This window comes from Patagioenas fasciata, chromosome 22 (assembly GCF_037038585.1).
Source record: "Patagioenas fasciata isolate bPatFas1 chromosome 22, bPatFas1.hap1, whole genome shotgun sequence".
Lineage (NCBI taxonomy): Eukaryota > Metazoa > Chordata > Aves > Columbiformes > Columbidae > Patagioenas > Patagioenas fasciata.
Window position 1 is genome coordinate 1,570,143 of NC_092541.1, and position 20,332 is coordinate 1,590,474.

The following is a 20,332-nucleotide window of genomic DNA, read 5'->3' on the forward strand; positions in this document are numbered from 1 at the left end:
GGCCACTGTCCCCTGTGGTGTGCAGAGCTGGGCTGCGGGGAGGTGCAGGGGGGCAGAGGTGGGATGCAGGGACACAAGCAGGGACACAGAGTTGGGATTCAGGGGCATGAGCCTGCAGGACTCCGTGGGTTAACACCAGGAGGGCAGCACTGTGTTTCCCGACTCCCCGACCTTGACCAAGAAGGAACATAAATGAGGTTTTTGCCCATTATCTCAGCTGTGCCATGTGCTCCTTCCCTCCTCGTGCCCGGGGACTCTCGCTGTGCCCCGGATCCCCCGCTCTGCGCACAGCAATGAAATCCCATTTCCTCGCAGGGGTGTTTGAAGCTCTGTCTGTCGCCTCCCTCCAGAGCTGTGAATTCCCGACTGAGCGCCTGCAGCCAGACATGGCAGAGGACTGCGCGGGGGCTGGTGATGGGAGGGTGCAGGATGTGTCTCCTCGCCCCCATTCCCAAATCTGGGGAGCAGGAGGCCTGGGAATCCCCACCGTGGGCTGGGACGTGCAGTGGTGCTGGGCGCGGTTGAGCTGGGAGGCGGCAGCAGCACCCGGCTGGACCAGTCTGGCCAGGGACAGGGTGACACGGGCTGTCGGCAGCGTCAGCCACCCCAGCCCTTCCCCAGCGCCTCTCGCTACCGAGCGCCTGCCTCAGTTTCCCCACCCGGGCGGTGCGGAGCCCCTTCTCGGGGCTGGATGATGCTCCAAGGTTGGACCCTGCCCCGCTGCAGCCCCCACAGGACCGCGGTCCCCGCACCCCACGTACGTGCCCCGGGGGTCCCCGCACCCCCGGGGCTGCCCTGCCCAGGTACGTCCCGGCCCCGCCCCCCGTGCAGGCTCCGCCCCTGCCCCGCCCCGTGACGTCACCCAGGTGCTCCCCCTCGCCGCCGCGCCCTTCCCCGCCCACCGCTGCACCCCGCCCACCCCTCCCCGCTGTCCAATCGCCTCACGGTGAAGGGCGGGTCGACCGCGCCCCCGCCAATAGAGAGCGGATAAACACGTCCGACGGGGGCGGTGCCCGGCGGGCCGCGGGACTGATGGGCGTGCGGGCGGTCCAATAGCGATCCGCTGCCGAGGGGGCGGGGCTTGTTCTGGGGCGGGGCAGGGCGGGGCCGGGCGCGAGAGGCTGCTCGCCTTTTGTTCGGGCAGGAGCGGGGCGGGCGGCAGAGTCCGCGCAGGGGCAGCCGCCGCGCAGGTGAGCGGGGCCGGGACGGGGCGCGCCCGCAGGGCTGGGCCTGGAGCCCGGGAGGGTGCGGGGCCGGAGCGGGGCCGGGGCAGCCGGACGTCCCGCACTGGGAAGCGCTGGTGTTGGGCGGGCTCCGCTGTGCGGGGCTGGGGAGCGGCCGCGCTCGGGGCTGAATCTGGGAGGAACCGGGTGTCCGAACTGGGCAGCACCAGATGCCCCGAGTCGGTCCCGGTGCTGCGCTGCTCGCAGGCGGCAGAGCCGGCGCGGAGCCGTGTGCTGCCCGTGAGCCCCGGTCGTCCCGCGTGGGGCCGGGGCGAGCGCTGCGGTTGTCAGCGGCCGGGCTCAGCCTGCGCCGAGCCGGGCGGGTGGGTCCCCGGGGCGAACCCCCGCGGGCGTCCGGGCTGTCCCGGTCCCTTCTCCCTGCCCAGCGCTGCAGGAGCGAGTTTCCAAGTTGCGACCCCGCTCCCTGGTATGAGGCGGTGGCTTCGTCCCCGGCCCCGCCCGGGCGCGCTCGGTGTCTCCGCTCCGCGGGCGAGGCCTTGGCACGCTGCTCGCCCAGGTGGCCGTTGTGGCTCTTACGTAAACCGTGGCTGCTGGGTGCCTTGAGTCATCCCGGTGGCCACACGCTGCCGACACACCCGCTCGGGGCTGCCCCGGGGACCCCTCGGTGCTGCTGTCCCCAGCCGGTGGGCTGCCCCTCACCTTCAGCAAAGTGCTTTCCCAGGCTGCTGCGCTTGGGGGTCCCAGGGGGCTCAGAGGGGCTGGGGATTCCTGGCATCACAAATGGGTGTTTGGCACCACTCGGTGGGGGGGTTCCCAGCTGAGACCCCGCAAGCAAGGGAACGCGGGTGGAGCGAAACTCTGCTGTCTTTTTGTCTGGCTTTTGGAGAGGAAAGAGCACTCTAATTGCGTTAGCTGAGCGATTAGCTTAATTAATCAGGTTTACAGCACAGATGAAAGGATAATGCTGAAACGTTGCTGGGAGTTGCCCGGAGAGGGAAAACGTAAGCTGTCGTACAAGCAACTCGAAGAGATGTTTGTGCTGTGAGAGAAGCATGAATGGTGGCCAGGAGGGCACGGCAGCCTGCAGGGGACAGTGCCAGGTGACCATGACCATACGGGTGTGAGGACACCAGCCTGTACCCACTCTTGCTGGGCAGCAGTGTCCCTGCACCCCCCAGCTTTCCCATGGAGTGTCTGGATGAGCCCCGTGTCTGAGATGCTGTTCCCTGTGCCAAAAGGACGCTGAGGGTCAGGGACGCCCATGACCCAGCTGGGTCCGGCCCCTGTGGTGGCTGCGCCTCCTGCTCCAGCCCACGTCGTGCTGGTTTTGGCGCTGGTGCCGCTTGCCAGCTCTGACACCCGGCAGTCTCGCAGCCGTCTGCCATCGGGCTGACGGGGAGCCGGGGGCGAAGCGTCTCGGTGCCAGCTGCCGCGGGGCTGGAGCGGTGCCGGGGCTGCCGGGGGCGTTCGCTTGGGGCTGTCATCCGCATCCAGGGCAGGTGCGGTGCCTGCGGGGTCTGCTCCTGGCCCCGGGTCTCAGGGGGAAAAGGAGTCTGGCCCAGCCATACTGCCCAGTAACAGCACCGTGAGATATATAAGGTCCCTTCCTGTGTCCTTGCAGGTGTTTTATCAGAGTTGGCTGGAAGGGTGCGGGGTATCCACAGAAACTGTTTGCCTATCTGAAGCCTGTAATCTTTCATTGCTTTGGAGGATTTCCACAAAGTGTCATGAAAAACCCATTTTACTGCTCATTTGGCTTAAACAAGTTGGCCATCGGGATGGGAATGCTCAGAGCTCCTGGCAACAACGCCTGTGGAGTGTTTTCCCCTCCCAGGCTGGCTCCTGCGCGGGTGCTGGGGGAGATGTGGGTCCCCAATGCTCAGGGGACTTGCGGGGCGCTGTGGGAAGGTGGGGTGGCTGCGGCAGGGCCCTCCCTTCCAGACAATGGCGTTTACGGTCTATTGTCTGGGCGATGTGGCGTGTCCTCTCCAGCTCCAGGAAGCTTGTGCATCCCTGGCGGGGCCAAACTGGGCTGCTGGGGCGGGGGTGTCTACCAGGGCGATTTGTGCACCGTGCTGGGAGCCTCGACCACCTTGGCAGTGTGGGCAGCTCATGGCTCAGCTGCAACCGGGGACCTTGGAGGATTTCCCCTCTGGTCCCAGTGCTGTGTTTCAGTGTAATAGTCGGTGTTGTCCTAATCCCATTAACTCTCCCCTTTGTTTCCCCCACCTGAAATCCTCAAGCAGCTGGGGCAGGCGGCTGCGGTGCAGCTGCACGGCTCCTTCTGCTGAGGCTGTTCCTGTGACCATGGCTTCCTTTCCAGGCCGTGCTTTGGTGTGGGAGCACTTGATGGGATTTGGCTTTTTATCGCGCTTCCAGATCTCCGGGGTCGGAGACGGCGCTTCTGCCGGGCTCGCGGATGGCAGAGCCTTCGGAGCCGAGCTGCCCTCGGCCCCCGCTTTGCGAGCAGGGGGGAGCGGGGGTTCTTTGCGGAGAACTTGCAAGACTTCAATTGCAGCATCGGCACAGAGGCTTGTGCTGGTCTTGAAGGTTTAAATTAAACCGGCTTCTAATTAACAGAAGTTAAAAAGAAATTTAATTTCTATTAAAACTGCAAGTCTACCTTGGGCTTCAGCTTTTGCCTTGATTTCAGCTGGTGCTTTCCCACCTTGACAGGCTGCCTGGGGCACCCAGTGTCACCCAGAGTGGAGGTTTGGGTAGTGGCTTTGTCTCGTGAGCCCATGGGGTGTCCCAGGTTGGGCTGGGCAGGTGGAAGCAGCTGGGATGGCAGCTGGGGAGGACACGAGGGCTGCGGCGGTGCCTTGAATCTCAGCAGCGTTCCCTGCTTTGAGAGGGTTGGTTTTACCCCACTACCCCATAGAAGTGGTTTGGCGAAGCAGCAGAGGATGTCAGGGGCATGAAGGCACAGCCGCTTGCTCCCCAAAGAAGTCTTAAAGCTTGACCTAAGCAGCTAAAAGCCACGTTTGTTTTTAAACTGGGCTCCCATGCGCGGGTGCCTCGATGTGCAGAGCTTCTCACCCCTCCGCTTCCCACCTCTGGCTGGGAATACTGTGCGGCTCATTGACGGCTTCAAGGGGAGGTGAAGATGTTTCTAATTAGGCAGAGGTTTGAAATACCCTTCTAAATACACCAGCCCTGATGCATTTTGCTGGGGCTGCTGACAGGCCCGGAGGCGTTTCAATGCACCTCGGTCGCTCGGCTCTGAAATCGCTTTGCAAACAGGGCAGGAACCTGGTGCTGTGGATGCTGGGGCTCGTCGGGCAGCCCCACGGTGTCCGCTTGTGTTTGAACCGAGCGAGTCCTCAGGCTCCTCCTGAGACCCTGAGCAGCAGCTGGTGTCTGGATGGAGGTGGAATATTCAGTGTTTTCCAAATATCCCACGCCTGGGTGATCCAACCCGCGGGAGGCGGTGGAGGCAAGTGAGCAGCGGTGCCCTCCAGGGTGGAACCTGCTTCGGTGCTGCAGAGACACAGGGACCCTCGATTTGAGGATGTGCCATGGTCCCCCCATGGTTTTTGGGGCTGGCTGGATAAAGTGCGTGTGCTCAGCTGGTGGGGGGAGAGACCTTTGGCCGGTGCGAGAGGCCCTGCCGTAATCGCTGTGACGCGCGGGCAGAGCCCTGGTGACAAATCATTAACTTGCTCCGACAGGCCGGGTGCTGACGGGTGTTGGTGATAATTTCTTGCGAAGCGTTTGAACTTTACAGATGTAATGCGGTTGGATGGAGAAATTAAGCCGGGGCTCAGCAGCCCTGGTCCCTCCCCGCTGCTTCGGCTCCTCCGGCAGCACCAGAGCCAGGTGGGCAGGATGCTGCGTTTCTGTGCACCGGGAGCTGGGAACAGCCTGTGAGCCTCAGCGCCGAAATTTAAAGCCTGCAATTATGATGTTCGTAAAGGACAACTTGTTCTTTGTGCTCTTTAAAACAAAATAATGATTATTATTTTTTTTTTCCCCTTATCCAGATGGAGTTATTGTGATTAATTGCACCGTGCCAGTTCTTTTTATGGACAAGTGGTGAGATCCCATCTCTCCCAGCAGTGTTACTAATGAGATTGGCCAACTTTAATTGAGGAGGGGATGTGCATGGGTGCCCAGTGGTGCCCGTGCGAGGGCTGGGTCGCTCTGCCCTGTGCTGCGGGAGGATGCCCGGTGTTGCGTGTCCTCTTGCAATGGGAGAGAGCTTGATGGGTGATGCGTTGTCATTTTGTGAAGTGCCAAAATCTTACAGCCCAGACTTGGCGTGTGCTGGAGCTGTCAGTATCTGTTAATTTGGGTGAGGAGCTTCCAGAGGCTGGGGGAACGTGCTCTGTGTTGATGGAGAGCATCGGTGGAGCGGGTCGTGGTGGAGATGCCAACGCTGCTGCCAGGGTCTTGCTGCGCTTGCGGGGATGCAGGAGCTTCACATGGGGCTTTGAGCAGCTCAAACTTAACCTTGCCAGGAGCAGCTGAAAAATAAATAGGGTTTTAGAGCATCCCCTGGTGAGGGAGCCTGGGTCTGAAGAGTGGCTCTTGCACCCCTTGCTGCCCTCCCTGGGTGACCTGAGGTTGTTGGAGCTCATGGGGCTGCTGGTGAGCATCAGGGGACAAAGGCCATCGGCTCCTTTGTGCGCAGGGAGGGCCAAGGTGTCCTCACCCTGTCACAGCCCACTCTCTAATGAGAGGCTGATCCCCCATTGCCTGTCTTCTCATTAAACCTCAAGCTGCTCTCGCTCCCCTTTGAATTCTTCCACTTATCTTCACTGTAAAGCCCCATTGAAAGGGCTCATGGTCGCCGGGATCTGACTCTAACGCTTCCCATTGATGCTGCTGAGGTCTTGAAAAGCTCCTTTCTCTGCCTCCTCCCGCTGCGTGCTCCTTCGAGGCATCCTCTTCAAAACCATTGAAGCTTTTGTACAGCGCTGGCTCTGTTGTCTGCAGCAGCGGCTTCGTTAGCTGCTGCCCCAGCTTCGTTAGCATCAGTGCAATGGTGCTGCGTCTGGGCAGGGTTTGCCGGCCGTGGGGGACCTGGGTGCCCTTGACCTTGGGAGGGCCCTGCTGCTGCCGAGCCCGCTCTCCCCCAGCGGTCACCGATCCCCCGGCTGCTCCAGGAGGGTGGGCAGGACCGGAGATCACTTGCGTGTAGCATAAGTGCTTCTAAAATAGTCTTTTTCTCGCATGGCATTTCTTGAATTGCCTCAACTGCCTCTTTCCTTTATCCTAAAAGCCTCAGTGACGGTAATTGCAGTCGCTCGCACGCTTCCCGCAGCCGAGCTCAGCTCCTGAGCGGGCGCATCTCCAGCGCTGCTGCTCTGGTCCCCTGGGGCCGGGAAGGATGCGGGCAAGGCCGGGGCTCTGCGGGGGCTGCAGCAGCCGCTCGGCAGCGCCGGGTGCTCCGCGCAGGGGCCGGGGCAGCGGGGAGATGTGTGTGATGTCCCCAACTGCCTCTTGCACCCATTGACCCCCAGGTCCTGCTGCTCCCGTGCAGCCCATGCCTGGGACTTGGGGTGTGCGGGTGCTCTGTGCCTGCTCACCTAGGGGTGACCCCATGTTTGCCGCTCACCCCGGGGACCCCTGCGTGCTGAGAAGCCCCTGAGCAATAACTGTTTTTGCATGAAGCTGCATTCATGACCTCCCTTATGTTTTGGGCAGCTCAGCCGTGTGTGAGCGGAGCGCCGTGCCCTGCTGGCTGTGAGGCCGAAGGCTCCTCCTGGCAGCCGGAGGGAAGGGCTGGTCAGGGCTGTGTGTTTATGGAGATTTCCTCTGCAGACGGTGTCTTGGAGGGGGGGACGATGCTGCCTGGATGCTGATCAAATGGCTCTGGGGGCGGATGAGCTGCTGGCCGGTGCCTCGGAGCTGCGGGAGCTTCCTCTGCCTCCCCCGGCATTCCCGGCTACGGGAAGTGGTGGGAGAGGGATTAACCTTCTATCCCCCGTGTGGGGGTGGCTGAAGCCCCTGCCAGCCCTATGTCCCACATAGGGCCATTGGAAGTGCTCCCCCAAACCTGCTGCCCCCTCTGTGGGCACCCCACATCTTCCTCGCTGTTTCCTGGGGGCGTCTCTTGCTGTTGCTGGGGGTGAGTCCTATTTGTCTGAGGGTCCCAGCTCTATGCAGGCAGGGGGGCTCAGCTGGGGCTTGGGAGTCCTGCTGGGGTTCATAACAGCCTGGTTGGAGGGAGATGAGTGCTGGGGTCAGCAGTTGTCCTACCGAGGGGGCTGGATCCCCCCTGCTCATGGCTGACCCCTCCTGGGCAGGTATTTTCACGTCTGCCCTAAATACACTGGATTTTCATGCATGGAGCGCTGCCCTCCCCTTCACCGCTTCCAGGGCACGGTGGGGGTCCTGCCCCACTGCAGCTGCTCACCGCCAAAAGCATCGCTGGTGAATGGCTGACCCAGGAGCAACCAGCATCCCCTGCTTGTCTCAATCTGGTCCCCGTGAGCAGCAGGGAGGACATCCAAGGACATAACCCAGCGTGGAGGATGGGGGAGATGCTTGTGTTGAGTGGCTGACCCTCACTGAGTGATGAGCAGAGGATGCTTGACGCAGGGTTCAGAAAATGTCACTGCTCGCCGCTGGAGTGTCTGACATTCGCTCCATTGGCCCCGTCACCTCGGGTGCCCATGGCAGTGAGCAACCCCCCTGGGCTGCTGGTGGGGTGATGCTCCAGGAGAGGGGGGGGACTGCATTTAACAAGGTGCCTTTGGTCCCTTCTGGGGCCTCCTGGGAATGGAGAGTCCCCTGGGCTGTGTCACAGCCGTCCCCTGTCCCTGCTGCTGCAGGACACTGTGCTCAGGTGCATCTATCACGCTGCTTGGGCCCACTGTCCTTCTCAGGCTTGTCTGGGGCCGATCACCAGAGCTCGTGTCTGGACTCTGAGGAGCTTCACTGGCTTTTGATGTCCCTGGGGTGCCAGCGGTGCAGACGGAGGGGGTGGCAGGGATGTGGCTCATGCATAATGCAGGGCTCTGGAAGAAGCCGGTGCCCGAGCCCAACTCACAGAGGTTTGAAAAATTAAGTGCCTGTCAAACGCCTGTAAATTGTAGAACAGCCGTTACTGGTCGAGTGACAGCACAAGTGGCACCGGCCCCTCCTGCCAGTGCCAGCTTCCCTGGCCTGGGACAAGGAATTACTGGAGAGAGTCCAGGGAGGGACACAAAGATGCTGAGGGGTCTGGAGCATCGTTGTGATGAGGAGACACTGAGAGAGCTGGGGCTGTTGAGCTGGGGAAGAGAAGCTCAGAGGGATCTGATCAATGGATCAATATCTCAGGGTGGGTGTCAGGATGGACCAGACTCTGTTCAGCAGTGCCCAGCACCAGGGTGAGGGGCAACGGGCACAGACTGAAACACAGGAGGCTCCATCTGAACACGAGGAGAAACTTCTTTCCTTTGCGGTGCCAGAGCCTGGCCCAGGCTGCCCAGAGCGGGTGTGGAGTCTCCTTCTCTGAGCCATTCAAACCCCCTGGGATCCTGTGTGATCTGCTCTGTGACCTGCGTGAGCAGGGCTGGGGATCTACAGGGGTCCCTTAACCCCAACCACTGTCATTCTTGGGCTTCCCAACACAATTTGGAGGCTCTTCCACCGTGGCGACCCAGACAGGAGGACTTATTCTCCCAAACACTGATGTGACAGCCCCCGCTCCTGGCTCAGCGCAGGGGCTCTGCTGGCCAAACCCCGCTCTGGCACGGGGTGTGGAGTGGCACTGGGCTCTCCCCTCGCCCCCGGCACCGTGTGTCACGCACCGCCTGGCTGTGCCGAACAGAAACGCCGGCTCCTGCCTGTGCCGTCGTGGGAACGATCTGGATCTGCCCCCGCTGGCCTCCATTAGTGGGTCCGGCTCTTGCTGCCTCATAAACATGCATTATGCACGACCCATTAAAGGCAGAGCTGTACTTAGCCTGCAGATTGCTGCTTGACAGCTCAAAGATATCGAATTGACAGGAGCAGCACCCTGCAGCAGCTCTGGGAAGGTGGCTGGGGGGTGGGGATGGACGTGGTGGGATTCAGGATGCATCCAGCCAGGGGGTCCTGCCACCCACCTGGGTGCTGCTCCCCGGGAATCTGTGTTTGTAGCCAGGCTGGGATTTTCTTCCCTGTTCCGCTCGCCAGGGCTCGGCCGCTCCTTGGGAACAGCCGGCAGCGCTGGGGCGAGTCGTGCCAAGCCCGTGCGTGCCGTGTCCTGCCGAGCCGCCTCGTGCAACCCGCGTCCTCGGCCACCGCCCGACGCCCTGACTCAGCCACCGGCATGGTGGGGGGCTCGTCCCCCTGTTCCCCTTGCTCCACAAGGAGGGTGCTGGTGCTGCACCAGCCCGGCTGGTCCCTGCGAGCCCGGAGCTGTGCGGGTGCTGGAGCGGAGCCAGGGGTGCGCGGCTGCCCTGGTCCAGCTTGCTGCATGAATCAGTGCTGGTGGAGGTGGTAATTACGCCTCTGTTGGGAAGCGCGGTCGCTGCTGCGCTCAGCTATGCCGGGCAGCAGCTGCTCCCTGCGCCTCTTATCGCCTCTGAAACTCTGACTCATCCCCAGCCCTGTGTGGCCAGAGGAGGGGGCAGAAATCCCAGCAGTGGGTTGGTGGGGTTGGCTGGGTGCTGCCTCCATTCCTCCCTCCATCCCTCCCTCCATCCTCCCCTCCTGGCCATGCCGGGGGGCTGGATGTGGGGCTGGTGACTCACAGCCCCGCAGCGCCCGCCTGCCCCATGAGCTCAGGGGTTAATCCGTGAGCCATCCTCCCTCCCCTTGCATCCCCAAATTAAAGAGGAGGGGAAACCCAGCCCTGCTCGCAAGCAACCTTGGCTGGTTGGTCCTGAGTTTTGGGATGTGCTGGGCTGCGGGTGCAGCTGTGGCGTGATACTTGGCACAGCACCGGGAGCACCCAGCCCACGCCATGGGTGCTTGTGGTGCTGAGCACCCACGGGACGGCTGAGCGGGTGGCTTTGCCTGGTTATTTTTAGGTACTTTAGGAGTGTCCCAGAAAGGCTTCTAAAAAGGTTTACTTTATTCTTGGAGCCCCAGCCTTGTGGCCATACCCAGATCTCCGCCAGGCCCTGTCTCTGGTCTTTAAAAAGCCTCTGGCAGTGTGGGGGGGATGTGCAGTGGGGTCCCTCCGCGCCGGGCAGAGCCGCTCGCAGCTTGGCCGAGGCGGTGAGACGCGGCATTGCGTGGCTGAGGGCTTGGCCAACCGCGATCCGCGCCGGCTGCAGCCGCGGTTCGTGTCTGAACACGAGCGGCGAAGTGCTGAGCTGTGGGATTCGTCATCCCGGGGCCGCCTTTCATCTCCCGTGGGGGAGGAGGGCAGATAGGAATCTGCTCCATCTGCTCGTGGGCTGCGCAGGGGCCGGCTGCTGCGCCGGGGTCTGCCGCGTGGGTTGGCGCAGGAGGGTCCTGCGGTGACCTGGGCTCTGCCGGAGACGTAACTTGTCCCCTCCCTGCCCCGCAGAGCAGCCATGGAGGTGATGAACATGATGGAGCAGCCGATCAAGGTGACGGAGTGGCAGCAAACCTACACCTACGACTCGGGCATCCACTCCGGCGTCAACACCCAGGTGCCCTCAGTCAGCAGCAAGTGCCTGGGGGACGATGACGAGGTCTACGGGAAGCAGTACACCATCAAGAAGACGACCACCACGAGCTACTGCCAGGGAGGGAGCCAGGGCCAGAGCCAAGCGCAAGGTAGGGGCTGCAGGGCTGGCACGTCCGCGGGCTCAGCTGCTCTACTCTTGCCTTCCTCCTCCTCCCACACGAGCCGTGCTCCTTCTGGGCGCTCCTCCACACCCGGGGAGTTGTTACTGCCTAAAATACGCTCCATCCTGTCCTCCTTCCCCATGCCAAGAGGCAGTTGCGTCGGGGCGGCGCGCAGCCAGCCCGCGACGGTGCTGAGCTGCACACACATCCCGGCGCGCCGGTGGGTTGGCTCGAGGTAGGAACAGCTGATCCCGGCCCACGGCTCCGCCGGCTGCTCTGCTGCCTGTCTGCCGGCTTGGGAAACCTGTCTCAGCGTGGCTGGCGGAGCTGCCGGCGTGTGCCCTGAAGCCCAACCGGCCAGCCCGTCTTCTCCCGCTGCTGCAAGGGCAGAGAAGGTGGAGATGAAGCTCCCGGAGCCAAAGGAGATGCTTTTCCAGCTTTATCCCTTCCAAGAGGGTTGGTTTGCTGTGCTCTCCTCTGCGGTTCTCCCAGCAGCGTTGGGTCCTGGAAGGTTCAATCACCAGAGCCCCATGGAGAGGGACGAACCCTGCGCCACAGAGCTGGGGACCGCGGGTGGCTGCTGCCCCTCGATCACACTTGTCCCAGCGTCCTCGCTGGGGAAAGGCCTCCACGTCCTTCTCATCTCCAGTGCCGGCTGGTCCTAAATTGCAAATATCCTTAATTTTTTTTAATTAATAGGCCTTGTGTGACAACTGCCTCATCGCGCTGCCTAATTGAGCGTTGTCTTATCTCCGCGCTGCCGTGTCTGTTTACGCTTTGAAGCGCCGGCTCCTTGCAGATCATGCTGGGGCTGCTGACGTTGCCGGTGGCGTCGCGCTAAGCTCTTGCTCAGCTAATTGCAATTGGAAAGCAGGGCTGGGAGCGCTCCTGGGAGAGAACCCGAATCTAACGCCGCCTCCTCATCTGCCCCTGCAGCCGACATGGAGGCGCAGCTGGCCATGACCCGCGCCCAGCGCGTCCGGGCTGCCATGTACCCCGAGACGGTGGAGGATCGCTCCCTGCTCATCACCACGCAGCTGGAGGGGCAGCAGACCAACGTGCAGCGCCTGGCAGAGCCCTCCCAGATGCTGAAATCGGCCATCGTGCATCTCATCAACTACCAGGACGATGCCGAGCTGGCCACCCGCGCCATCCCAGAGCTCACCAAGCTGCTCAATGATGAGGACCCGGTAAGGAAATGCGGTTTGCTGGTGCGTGTCTCTGGGAGTTCGGCTGCCAGGTTTGCGGGGTGCTCTTCCCAGCCTGGCTCACGTCCTCATGGGGCTCTGTGGCTGTCGTCCGGCTCCTCTTGACAAAGCTCTGCGGTTGCCTACACCCTGCAACAGGATCGAGCCCACCTGCACACCCGCGTGTCCTCACAGCCTGTCCTTACCGATCAGACACGGCTCTCCTACCCTGGCCTTGCACAGACACTGAGTACTTCTTGCTGGCTCTCGGTGCTCCAGCCACCCCTGTCCTGTCCCTGTGTGTCCCTGAGTGTCCCTGTGCTCCATGGACCCAACTAACTGCTCCTGGAGCATCGTGCATGAGGATGATTATAAAGAGCAATCCTCACCTACACGGCTGTGCCGGCTCTGCTGCTCCGGCGCAGTGTGTGGCAGCCCTGGGTGAGCAGGATGGATCCATCCCGTCCTGGTTGTGATGGGCAGCAGTGGGACCCCCTCTTACCTGCTGGTTTCTCCTTCCCCACCAGGTGGTGGTCAGCAAAGCGGCCATGATCGTCAACCAGCTCTCCAAGAAGGAGGCATCGCGCCGTGCCCTGATGCAGTCGCCCCAGATCGTGGCGGCCGTGGTGCGCACCATGCAGAGCACCAGCGACCTGGACACGGCGCGCTGCACCACCAGCATCCTGCACAACCTCTCGCACCACCGCGAGGGGCTGCTCTCCATCTTCAAATCTGGTGGCATCCCGGCCCTCGTCAGGATGCTGAGGTACGGGGGGCTCTGGGGGGTCCTGAGAGGATGGCAGAGCCCAGCGGATCCTCCTGGGCTGGGGGCAGAGGGAGGGAGGGATCTTCTCCCAAGTGACGAGGGACAGGACAAGAGGAAACGGCCTCAAGTTGCGCCAGGGGAGGTTGAGGTTGGATGTGGGGAGCAATTTCTTCCCCAAAGGGCTGTGGGGCATTGGAACAGGCTGCCCAGGGCAGTGCTGGAGTCACCATCCCTGGAGGGCTGGACAGACGGACATGAGGTTCTCAGGACATGGGGCAGTGCCAGGGCTGGGGAACGGTTGGACTCCATGATCTTGAGGGGCTTTTCCAACCCAAATGATTTTATGATTTGGAGCCTGTGCGTGGGCAGGAGGAGCGAGCAGCCCCCTGTGCTGCCTTGTCCATGGGGACGGGGCTCAGTCTCTGCTCTGCCCCAAGGAGGGACGTGTCCCTTCCCTGGGGACACGCGACACAGCAGCCTGGCACCGGGTCCTGCTGCAGGGTGCTGGGTGGGAGCCGGGGTTTCCCCGGCAGCCCGGTGAGCCCGTAGGCAGCTGCCTGCGCTGACGTGGCTCTGTGCCACCCGCCTGCAGCTCGCCGGTCGAGTCCGTCCTCTTCTACGCCATCACCACCCTGCACAACCTGCTGCTCTACCAGGAAGGGGCCAAGATGGCTGTGCGCCTGGCCGACGGCCTGCAGAAGATGGTTCCCCTGCTGAACAAGAACAACCCCAAGTTCCTGGCGATCACCACCGACTGCCTGCAGCTCCTCGCCTATGGGAACCAGGAGAGCAAGGTGTGGGCTGGGGCTGCCCCAGGGCGCTGGGTCCTGCTGCAGGGAGGGTGGATGGGGGGGTTTGCCCAACTTTGCTCCTTGCAGCCAGAAGCCTCAGTCGCGGGGGTGGGAGCTCCCAGCATCACAACCCGTGTGCCCCCGGCAGCGGAGCGGTTGTGCTGTCTGCAATGTGGCTGCATCCGACCTCTCGCCGCGTCCCCGAAGGCGCAGACTGTCCCGGTCTGGCCGGTCGTTCGGCTCGGATGGGTTTCTCCCCCCCCCGCTGCTCTGGGCAATGCCTCTATCTTTGTTCTTTGGCTGCTCATCTCCTATGTGCGAGTTGTTGCAGCTTCACACGTCATCCCTGGACCTGCTCTGGTGATGGCTGGAATGCTCCTCCATGCCCCGAAGGGCTGGACCTCCTGCCTGACTTGTGTTGTGGCACGGGCGGGGGAAGCGGAGCGGTGATCCCAACACGCCCTGACCCTGCTCCTTCTGTCTTGCAGCTGATTATTTTGGCCAACGGAGGACCCCAGGCCCTGGTGCAGATCATGCGCAGCTACAACTACGAGAAGCTGCTCTGGACCACCAGCCGGGTGCTCAAGGTGCTGTCGGTGTGTCCCAGCAACAAACCCGCCATCGTGGAGGCTGGTGAGAGGGGCTGGGGGGCTGCGGCAGGGCTGGTGTCCGACGGGAGGAGGATGGTGGCGGGAGGAGGATGCAGCTGAGGGTGCAGGTGAAACCACCTGCGCACGGCCAGGTTTCTTGTTCCGAAAAGCTACTGAGGTGCTTTTCTGGCACCGTGCCTGGGCAGGATCTAACCCGGCTGGTTGGTTTTCCCACTCTGTATTTAGCCTCTGCTAAGCCACGAGGCTATGTAGTGCGTTGGAGGTATCGGTGGGGTGATGCTCAGCCCACGCTCGCCCCACGCACCCGCTGTCGCTCCCTTCTCCTCTCTACCGGGGCAGTTTTGTGTCTGGGTGTTGACACGGGCCGGTGTCTCCTTCCCCGACAGGCGGCATGCAGGCGTTGGGCAAACACCTGACCAGCTCCAGCCCCCGGCTGGTCCAGAATTGTCTCTGGACCCTGCGAAACCTCTCTGACGTGGCCACCAAACAGGTGAGTCTGTGGGACCCCGGGTCGTGCTTCAACGCAGCGTTTCGGAGGCTTCTCCGTGCCCGCTGCCGGGTGCTCTGTCTGGGGGACCCCCGGCGGCCGTCCCTGCCCGCTGCTCGGCTCTGTCCCCAGCGAGGAGCTGCCATGGAGGCGGTTGTGCCCATGGGGCTGAGTGGCAGCTGGTGCCAGGGTGACCCCGCGCTCTGCTCTGAGGTTGCTCTCCCCAACCCTTTGCTACCTCCTGATGCGTTCCCCATCTGCTGGGGCCGCCTCTCTGTGCAGATTAGCGCCTGATGCAGCGTGGAAACTATTTGGGTTGGCGTGTAACCATCCCTGGCTCTGTGGATTGAGGGGGAGAGTAGGCTGTGATGCCTTTAACTCTTTCCTGCCCCGCTGCTGGCTGCCTGCCGGCACAACGGGGAGCGGGGTCACCCCGGGGAGCGGGGTCACCCCGGGGAGCGCTGGCGGGGGATTGTTTGTGCTTCCCAGCAGGGAAAAGCTGCTGGAGACATTAAACTCTTTAAGTGAAGCCGCACATGTCGGGAGCGCCTGTTGCTCGTGCTGTGCCGCAGCTCTGGGGACGGGCATTGCATGGGTGGGAACGCTGCCCCCCACCACTGCTGCTCTGGGATGTGGGGCACTGGGGGTCCGGGGTCTGCAGAAATCAGTGTTTGAGCTCCGGTGAGGGCAGCACGCAAGAGGAAGAGGGTGCAAGGTCTGGGAGGAAGAGCACAGCTCGGGGATTGATCCTCTCTGCCGTGGCAAGAGATATAGTTGCTGAAAGGGACTCCTTCTCTCTAAGGCTGGGTGTCCGTCCCATCCCAAGGGACATCTCTGTGTCCCCAGTGTGGGTGAGAGACACAGGGGACGGGCGTGGGGCTGAGCCCATGTCCAGCTACAGGGTCTGGTCTGACCTGCTGTCCCCATTCCCGCAGGAGGGCCTGGACGGTGTCCTCAAGATCCTGGTGAACCAGCTGAGCTCCGACGACGTGAATGTGCTGACCTGTGCCACCGGCACCCTCTCCAACCTGACCTGCAACAACAGCAAGAACAAGACTCTGGTGACACAGTCGAATGGCGTGGAGGCCCTGATCCACACCATCCTGCGGGCGGGTGACAAGGAGGACATCACCGAGCCGGCCGTCTGCGCTCTCCGGCACCTCACCAGCCGGCACCCCGAGGCTGAGATGGCACAGAACTCGGTGCGGCTCAACTACGGCATCCCCGCTATCGTCAAGCTCCTCAACCAGCCCAACCAGTGGCCACTGGTCAAGGTGAGGGGCTGGGGGATGTGGGGGGAAGCTGGTGGGTGGGCTCGAGCGAGCCCCTGGCTACTTGCCCACGGTGGGATGTGCTGCTGGGGGGACTCTGCAGCCGGTGCCGTGCATGGAGCGATGATGAGCTGCTGCCACCGCAGCCCCGGTCCCGCTGGGCTGTGTCCTTGACGGCAGCTAATGGAGGAAACGGCTTGTGCCGGCTGCTGGGCTGGAATCGATACCGGCCCCGGCCGCCCCCGCGGGGAGGGGGCCGGATCCGCTGCGGGAGGAAGCTGAAGTCAGCCCGTGCCGCAGAGGGGATGCGGTGGGAGGGGGGCCCAGCCGGTCCCATGGGGAACGCACGCTGCTCCAGTCCACGGTCAGGACAAATCTCTCCTTCCCCGGGTCTCTCCTCCAGGCTACCATCGGCCTGATCCGCAACCTGGCCCTGTGCCCGGCCAACCATGCCCCGCTCCAGGAGGCGGCCGTCATCCCCCGCCTGGTCCAGCTGCTGGTCAAGGCTCACCAGGACGCCCAGCGGCACGTGGCAGCCGGCACACAGCAGCCCTACACGGTCAGTGCCCCCACGTTGTCCCCAAAAACCAAGCTGTCCCTGGGGGGCAGGCTGTGCTCACGCTCAGGGTGGTTTTGCGCGTGTGCCCTGGCAGGACGGAGTGAAGATGGAGGAGATCGTGGAGGGGTGCACGGGGGCACTGCACATCCTGGCCCGGGACCCCATGAACCGCATGGAGATCTTCCGTCTCAACACCATCCCTCTCTTCGTGCAGGTCAGGGCTGGGGGGGACGTGGGGGCTGCGCTTTGTCACCTCCTCGGCTGGCGGCACCCGCGTGTGTCAGAGCCCATCAGGAGCGCGACAGCTCCTCGCCGGCTGCTTCACATTTCTGCTGATCTCTCCTGACAGCTCCTCTACTCACCGGTGGAGAATATCCAGCGTGTGGCGGCTGGCGTGCTGTGCGAGCTGGCCCAGGACAAGGAGGCGGCTGATGCCATCGATGCCGAGGGGGCCTCGGCTCCGCTGATGGAGCTGCTGCACTCCAGGAACGAGGGGACGGGTGAGTGCCCGTGGGCTCTCTGCCACCTGGCATCGTCCCAGCTACAGCCGGGGTGGCACCAGGAGCTGAGGCTGCTGCTCTTTCCCTGCAGCCACCTATGCGGCCGCCGTGCTCTTCCGAATCTCGGAGGACAAGAACCCCGACTACAGAAAGCGCGTCTCCGTGGAGCTCACCAACTCCCTCTTCAAGCACGACCCGGCGGCCTGGGAGGCGGTGAGCATCCCCCCCACCGGGCATGGAGATGAGCCCTTTTCCTTGGGGAAACCGGGGACTCTTGTGATGGCCCCGTCCTGCCTCCAAAAGCTGCCACCCATGTCAAACAGAGCTCAGACACGAGCGACTGGCAGATGGGGTGGGCGGGTTGTGGCATCGACTCTGCGGCAGCTCTGGGTTGTGGTACCACTGCCAGGGATGGGGCTGGGCACCATGTAGCCCCTGAGCATCGTGCACACATGAGCATGCGTCCCCTCTTCAACTGTGTCACCTTCTTTTGTAGGCTCAGAGCATGATCCCCATCAACGAGCCCTACTCAGATGGTGAGTACAGCGCCAGCAATTCCCGCAGGGTCCCGCATGGGCTGTCCCTGGTGGGACAGATCCCTTGTCTCACCAAACCAGGCTGGTTTTAGCATAGAATCATAGAATAGTTTGGGTTGAAGGGACTTTCCAAGCTCATCCAGTGCCACCCCTGCCATGAGCAGGGACATCTTCACCAGCTCAGGTTGGTCAGAGCCCCATCCAGCCTGGCTTGGGATGTCTCCAGGGATGGGGCATCCACCACCTCTCTGGGCAACCTGGGCCAGGCTCTCACCACCCTCATTGTAAAAAAATAAAGTTTTAAAACCTTCTTTGGATGGTTGCCAGCCAGGGCTGCCTGGGGATGCTCAGCGGGATGCTCGGTGAGATGCTCAGTGGGGTGCTCAGCGGGATGCTCAGCTCCCCGGGGAGCACGTGCAGCCGCTCTCCCGTGTGCCTGGGCTGGCCCAGCGCTTTGGGGCGGGTGGGTGGCCCTCGTGCCCTGTGCCGCGCCGTGTGCCCTGTGCCGCGCCGTGTGCCCTGTGCAGCACCATGTGCCACGCGCTGCCCCGACCGGGCGGACCAGGAGGGTGGCCGAGATCTGGAGAAGTCTCTCACCAGTGGGAGCTGAGCTTTGGCGTGTCCCTTTTCCAGAGCTGGACGCCGGTTACCGCCCCATGTACTCGGGTGACATCCCGCTGGACCCCATTGACATGCACATGGACATGGACGGCGACTACCCCATGGACGCCTACAGCGACGGCGTCCGAGCGCCCTTCTCTGACCACATGCTCGCCTAACCCGCCCCGCAGCCCCCGCACCAGGTACCGGGTGGCATCCCCCTGGGGTGCGGGCACTTATCAAGGCACATTCGACCCTGGGATGGGTGGCAGGGTTGGGTGCGAGTCCCTGGTGCTGCCACAGGGTCCCCAGTGCTGCCGTGGGTCAGTGTTTCTCCACGGGTTCGGGGAGTCCTGGTCTGTGGTCTCCAATATCCGCTCTCGGTTGAGTAACTGGAGCTCTGTGCTGCCGTGCGCAGGTGTTTTCTCCGTACAGAAGAGGGTGGCCCCAGAGCTGAGCATTCGCAAGAAGGACTTGGGAGACAGAAGTGCCTGAGAAGACAAACTTTTCCATTCCCACGAGAGGTTTTATTTTTCGGTTTGTTTTCCTTCGCTGTGGGTCTGTGGAGAAGGTCCTCCCTCCTGGGACTGCTTCGAGCACCTACTGCCGCGTCCAGAATCCAAGATACTGTTTCTGAAGCTTTAAAATACACAAACCTCGCACCGTTAGCAACCTTTCCTTGGCAAAATAGTCTTTTCTATGAATATATATTTCTTTTTTATTTTTAATATGGTGCCAATGGCTTTTGCCGTCCTTAAGTTCCTGCTTTCTAACTTCCCCACTATTTGTTCTGCGTGTTAGTGCTCTAGGAAAGGAATCTAACACGGGAAAACCCTTTGCTGTCTGCGAGCTCTGACTTAATCAGGCCCATCCGGAGCTTGCTGAGAGCAAAGGGGGCCCTGTCCCAGGACCTTCGTTGTAGCCACGGGGATGTCTGCGGTTTAATTCTTTCCGATCAGCGTTGGGGAGCTGACTTTGTGTACCTGCCTGTCCTACCAGTACCCCTAGGGGAGTGACTCCAGCGTTAGGAACCGTGTCCTTGTACTGATCTCTGTTGCACATTTTAACCCGTTTCCCTTCTTTTTGGTGAGTGGTGTGTTTCCATCCCCTCCTCCCCTTATCTAACGCATTTTTTAAAGAGGCTCTAGATCTGATGGTGGTTGAATGCTTCGACCGGAAAGGGATGGACAGTTACTGGAGTGTGGTTCAGGAATAGAAGAGTTTATTATTTCTGTAAGTTGTTTTTGTATAGACCAAAGCAAAGAATAAAATACCCCCCCCCAGCCCCTCGTTGCCCTGAGCCTGTTCTGTCACCGTGGAAGGTGAGTGAGTCCCCTTGGGGCAGCAGGGATGAAGGTGCCATCGCATTCCTCAGCCCAGACACTGGTGGTTCCCTCCTATGGACAAACTCATTCCCACACTCTGCATCTGCTTTTCCTGGCCGAGGGCTCAGGTGGCGGCTGGGGGGACAAACAGGTCCCCTCTCTGTGCCTGGGGGACGATGCTCAGCGGGCACAGGCCACCCCTGTGGCACCGGCAGCAGCTCCCCCCATAACCCCGCGCCCTGACACACCACCAGCCCTTCCCTTGTCATCACCAGGTCGTTAGCATGGCGGCCCCGTCCAGGTGTCTGTCTGCTCTGTCAGGAGGTAAAAACTCCCCGTAATTAAGATGTTTGTTTGTTAGGCAGCTCCACCACCATCTCCGCTCTGCCGCTCCCTTGTGCGAGCTCTGGGGGATAAATGCGCCGGTTGGGAGCGAGCCCCGCTGATTGATGGAGTGAAGCCTGGATGGAGCCGTGATAGACCAGCTTAAAAAAGTGATTTACTCAGTGAAACCCGGTTGCCTTTTCCGCAGCGCGGCTTCGTAGCGGGGACAGATGGCAGAGGGAATATTCTCAGCTGAAACTCCGGCAGCTGCGCCCGGGGAGGGCGATGGGGAAGCGGCACCAGGTGCTAGGAAGGGATTGTGCTGGGAGGTGGAAACTGTTCACAAGTTACACACCAACTTCAGGGCTGCCTGTCTGCTCCGTGGCCTCTTTGGCACGGGGACGGGGCCAAGGACAACGACTGCCAGCTGTCCTGGACTTTACCAAAGCACCTTTCTGGGCACGAAGGTGCAGGCTAAGCCCAGAAGCAGGGTTTGCCTTCAGCAGCTCTCTG

The 20,332-nt window shown here is 62.0% G+C and overlaps 1 protein-coding gene across 1 annotated transcript; it reads left to right on the plus strand.

Annotated features, from left to right (window-relative positions):
• Positions 1-1,100: 1,100 nt before the first annotated feature.
• Positions 1,101-19,456, plus strand: JUP (junction plakoglobin). The gene is made up of 15 exons (XM_065856269.2): positions 1,101-1,190; positions 10,618-10,850; positions 11,799-12,052; positions 12,577-12,815; positions 13,408-13,609; positions 14,095-14,239; positions 14,604-14,707; positions 15,640-15,978; positions 16,379-16,534; positions 16,629-16,748; positions 16,884-17,034; positions 17,126-17,247; positions 17,531-17,570; positions 18,204-18,373; positions 18,589-19,456. Exons 2-14 carry the CDS (start codon positions 10,625-10,627, stop codon positions 18,347-18,349), a joined length of 2,244 nt encoding a protein of 747 aa, XP_065712341.1. The 5' UTR covers positions 1,101-1,190; positions 10,618-10,624; the 3' UTR covers positions 18,350-18,373; positions 18,589-19,456.
• Positions 19,457-20,332: the final 876 nt, after the last annotated feature.

What these genes read in the sequence shown, in the direction of transcription:
- JUP (XM_065856269.2), top strand. Translation starts at nt 10,625, where the DNA reads ATGGAGGTGATGAACATGATGGAGCAGCCGATCAAGGTGACGGAGTGG. An exon ending in ATGGGAACCAGGAGAGCAAG is followed by an intron (nt 13,610 to 14,094) that starts GTGTGGGCTGGG and finishes TCTGTCTTGCAG; the next exon opens with CTGATTATTTTGGCCAACGG. An exon ending in ACCCGGCGGCCTGGGAGGCG is followed by an intron (nt 17,248 to 17,530) that starts GTGAGCATCCCC and finishes CTTCTTTTGTAG; the next exon opens with GCTCAGAGCATGATCCCCAT.